Source organism: Atta colombica, unplaced genomic scaffold, assembly GCF_001594045.1.
Source record: "Atta colombica isolate Treedump-2 unplaced genomic scaffold, Acol1.0 scaffold274, whole genome shotgun sequence".
NCBI classification, from domain to species: Eukaryota; Metazoa; Arthropoda; class Insecta; order Hymenoptera; family Formicidae; genus Atta; species Atta colombica.
The window spans coordinates 1,335,201-1,338,140 of NW_017259375.1; the positions used below are offsets into that span (position 1 = coordinate 1,335,201).

Below are 2,940 nucleotides of genomic sequence, written 5' to 3' on the forward strand. Positions count from 1 at the left end.
ACACACACATAAGCGTTCTCTCCGCACTCTTGACCGATGCTGGATCGATGGCAAGGAAATGAGAGAGAAAAAAAAGAAGAAAGATATGTTGACCCGCATTCGTCGCATCCCACATTCAACGTGATCAAACGTCGTCTTTCGATTCCGGGTCGTGTCTGTCTAATGCGAAGATTGCGGTCAATTCGATGTATCATAGGCTGAAAATCACACATGGTCAGATGTCGAGTTAAATGTAAGGGTATCGATATATATGACTCATGGGATTCTCTTTCGACGTAGTAATATTTTCAGACGAGCTCTTAGGTCAGTATTTATACTCGGTTCTTATATTTAGGCCGCCTTAAGTATAGTCTTAAGATGTCATAAGTCAATTACAAAACATCTGACATGGTCTAAAATATTAATAAACTTCGATGAATTTATCGCGGCGAGTCAAATATTGTCATAATATCGATAGGAAATTATCTTATGGAATTATTGATTATCGAATGTAGGAAAAACCTAAATTTAAGAATTTCCTAAAAATATTAATTAAATAAAAATAACAAATTAATTAAATCAATGCCCGTTTCTGATTTCTCTGTTACAGACGAAAAAGAACAATCCCAACCGCATTAAGAGACCCATGAACGCTTTCATGGTCTGGTCGCAGATGAGGCGCAGAGAGATTTGCGAGAAACAACCAGATATGCATAATGCTGAGATCAGTAAAAGTCTAGGGAAGAATGGAAGTTATTACCAGAGACAGAGAAAAAGCCTTACAGAGAAGAGGCCGAGCGACTTAGGAAGATGCATCAGAAAGAATATCCAAATTACAAATACCGACCCAGGAAGAAGACTTCAAAACCTGCTGAGATTTTGAAGGCAAAAGAGAGGAAAAGAACGCGAAAATCGGTATCTCTATCATTGTCGTCACTACCGCCCTCTCCATCATCGTCATCATCGATGTTGTCGACGCCATCAAACAGTCCGGCCTCGATGCTCGCCAGTTCATCCTTGTCACCGCTGTCGCCGGTCTCCGCGGCACCCGCTGCTAGTCACGCTGCCAGGACCAGAAATGATAATAATAACAATACCCGACAACAGATGCTGAAGAAACCGATAAAAAAGCTTCAATCGAGTCTTAAACCGATGTCCAGGTCGAACTCGAAACATGTCGAACTGACTTTGGAGACCCTGGAAACGCCACATCATATGTTACGCTCTGATGTGGATTACAACTCGGCACCGTTATCAATTCCCGGCAAGGTGCCCACCAGCCCGACCTGCGACACCCCCGATTCGCCCGAGTCCGCCTTCTACGAGGAGAGTTACAACTCTGAGAATGTTATCAACAACAACGCGATCTGCAATATTGCTCCTAAGATCAAACAGGAATCAAAAGTAGAACTGAGAGAACCGAAGGTGGAGCCAAAATCGGAATTGGATGAAATGAATTTTGCCTCGAAAGACATAATTCTGGCGTCTGTAGATTTGCCGTCGACAATGCGACCGGACAATCATGGTTACTGTCACACGAATTTGACTTCCGCTGTTCGGCAGATGAATTTCCAAGTAAAGCGGGAACCCACGCAGCCTACGATGATGAACGCCGTTGTTCCGATGACGATGCTTCAGTCGCCAGTGTCCATTATGTCGTCCGTCCTTGCAACGCCGACGACGGGCATCACGGGAGGTGCCATCGACGATTGTCTTCTCACGGATGAGACTCTCATTAGCAACATCGGTCGTCATCCGGTTAATCTCGAGGAACTTATTAACAGCTTTCCACATCTCTCCGATCAAACATTAACCGAGTTATCGTCCGACATCGAGATGGATAGTTTGACATTGCCGGATTTAGAGTTTAATCGTAATGAGGAGATTATGTCCATACTCAATACTGACGAATGGAACGCCGAGTCCTACTGAAAAGTCAAGAGAAAAAACGAAGATGGAAGAGGAAGATAAACAGAATGCGCATTATTGGTTTGTATGGAGCGTTTTCACGCATAGGGACAGATAATCGTTACAAATAATTGTCCTCCACGTTGCTCGAGGACATCAGCAGAGAATTCATTCGCCATGTTCCGCATGAACCGATTGACAAAGATCTTGACCGAACGCATCGACGTGGTGCGCGAAGCAGATAACGCGTATTATCGCGATCGTTATCAATATTTCTTTCACTCGGATCGCACGCTCGAGTTCATTTGAACGAATTATCATTCGCTATCGCGCGTCTTCGTCTTTTGTATTTGTCGCTAGAGTAGACACGCTACTCTTCGAATATACGAGTGTTTTTTTTCGGCCGGCGCGCGTCGTGGCTTTCCGTGTTGTGCTTCGTGCAATTCAAGTCTTGCACGATCAATCGTTAGATCAGAAAGTGATTTTTCGAAGGAAAAAGGTACTATCGTTTGATTTGCAGTTAGCTTCTAATATAACGAGTATATTTGTGGATAACAAAAACCTGCAATTAGCATAAATAAAAATGAATCCAAGAGATACGGCATTACGTGGCCTTTATCAGTTTTTATTTTCCTTTTCTTTCTGAAAATCCGCAAAAAATATCCCGAATTCTTGCTCGATATTTCGTTGCGTAGAAATCGGGAAACGGTCAGCGCCTAATAATAGATTAATTAATAGACTCCGATTCGCGGATGTGATTTTGATTAGACGATTGTTGCAACGCACATCATCTTTGATATTTTGGTTCATATGAAAATATCTTTTTTAAATTTTTCGTACGAACCAATGTATCAAAATTTTTCGAGATCTAAAGCGCTCAAGTCTTCGTGAATTCTTTATTCGTATTTCGAATATCAGCACGGCGTAAGATTAGTCAGCTCAGCAAATAGCTGACGAATCATCCGTGCGCGGCATTAACATCGATTACTGAGAAGAAAAAGACAAACGTTAGCCACGACGCGTAACGGTTTCGGAATTTTTCTTTTTTTGTAT

At 42.4% G+C, this 2,940-nt stretch overlaps 1 protein-coding gene across 1 annotated transcript in view; it reads left to right on the forward strand.

The window, feature by feature from the left end:
- LOC108689638 (putative transcription factor SOX-14) overlaps positions 1-2,667 on the forward strand; it is a 24,279-nt gene extending 21,612 nt beyond the window's left edge. The window contains 2 exon segments of the mRNA XM_018196495.1: positions 590-719; positions 722-2,667. Of these exon segments, the coding sequence (XP_018051984.1) occupies positions 590-719; positions 722-1,911 (1,320 nt within the window). The 3' untranslated portion in view covers positions 1,912-2,667.
- The last annotated feature ends 273 nt before the right edge of the window (positions 2,668-2,940 follow it).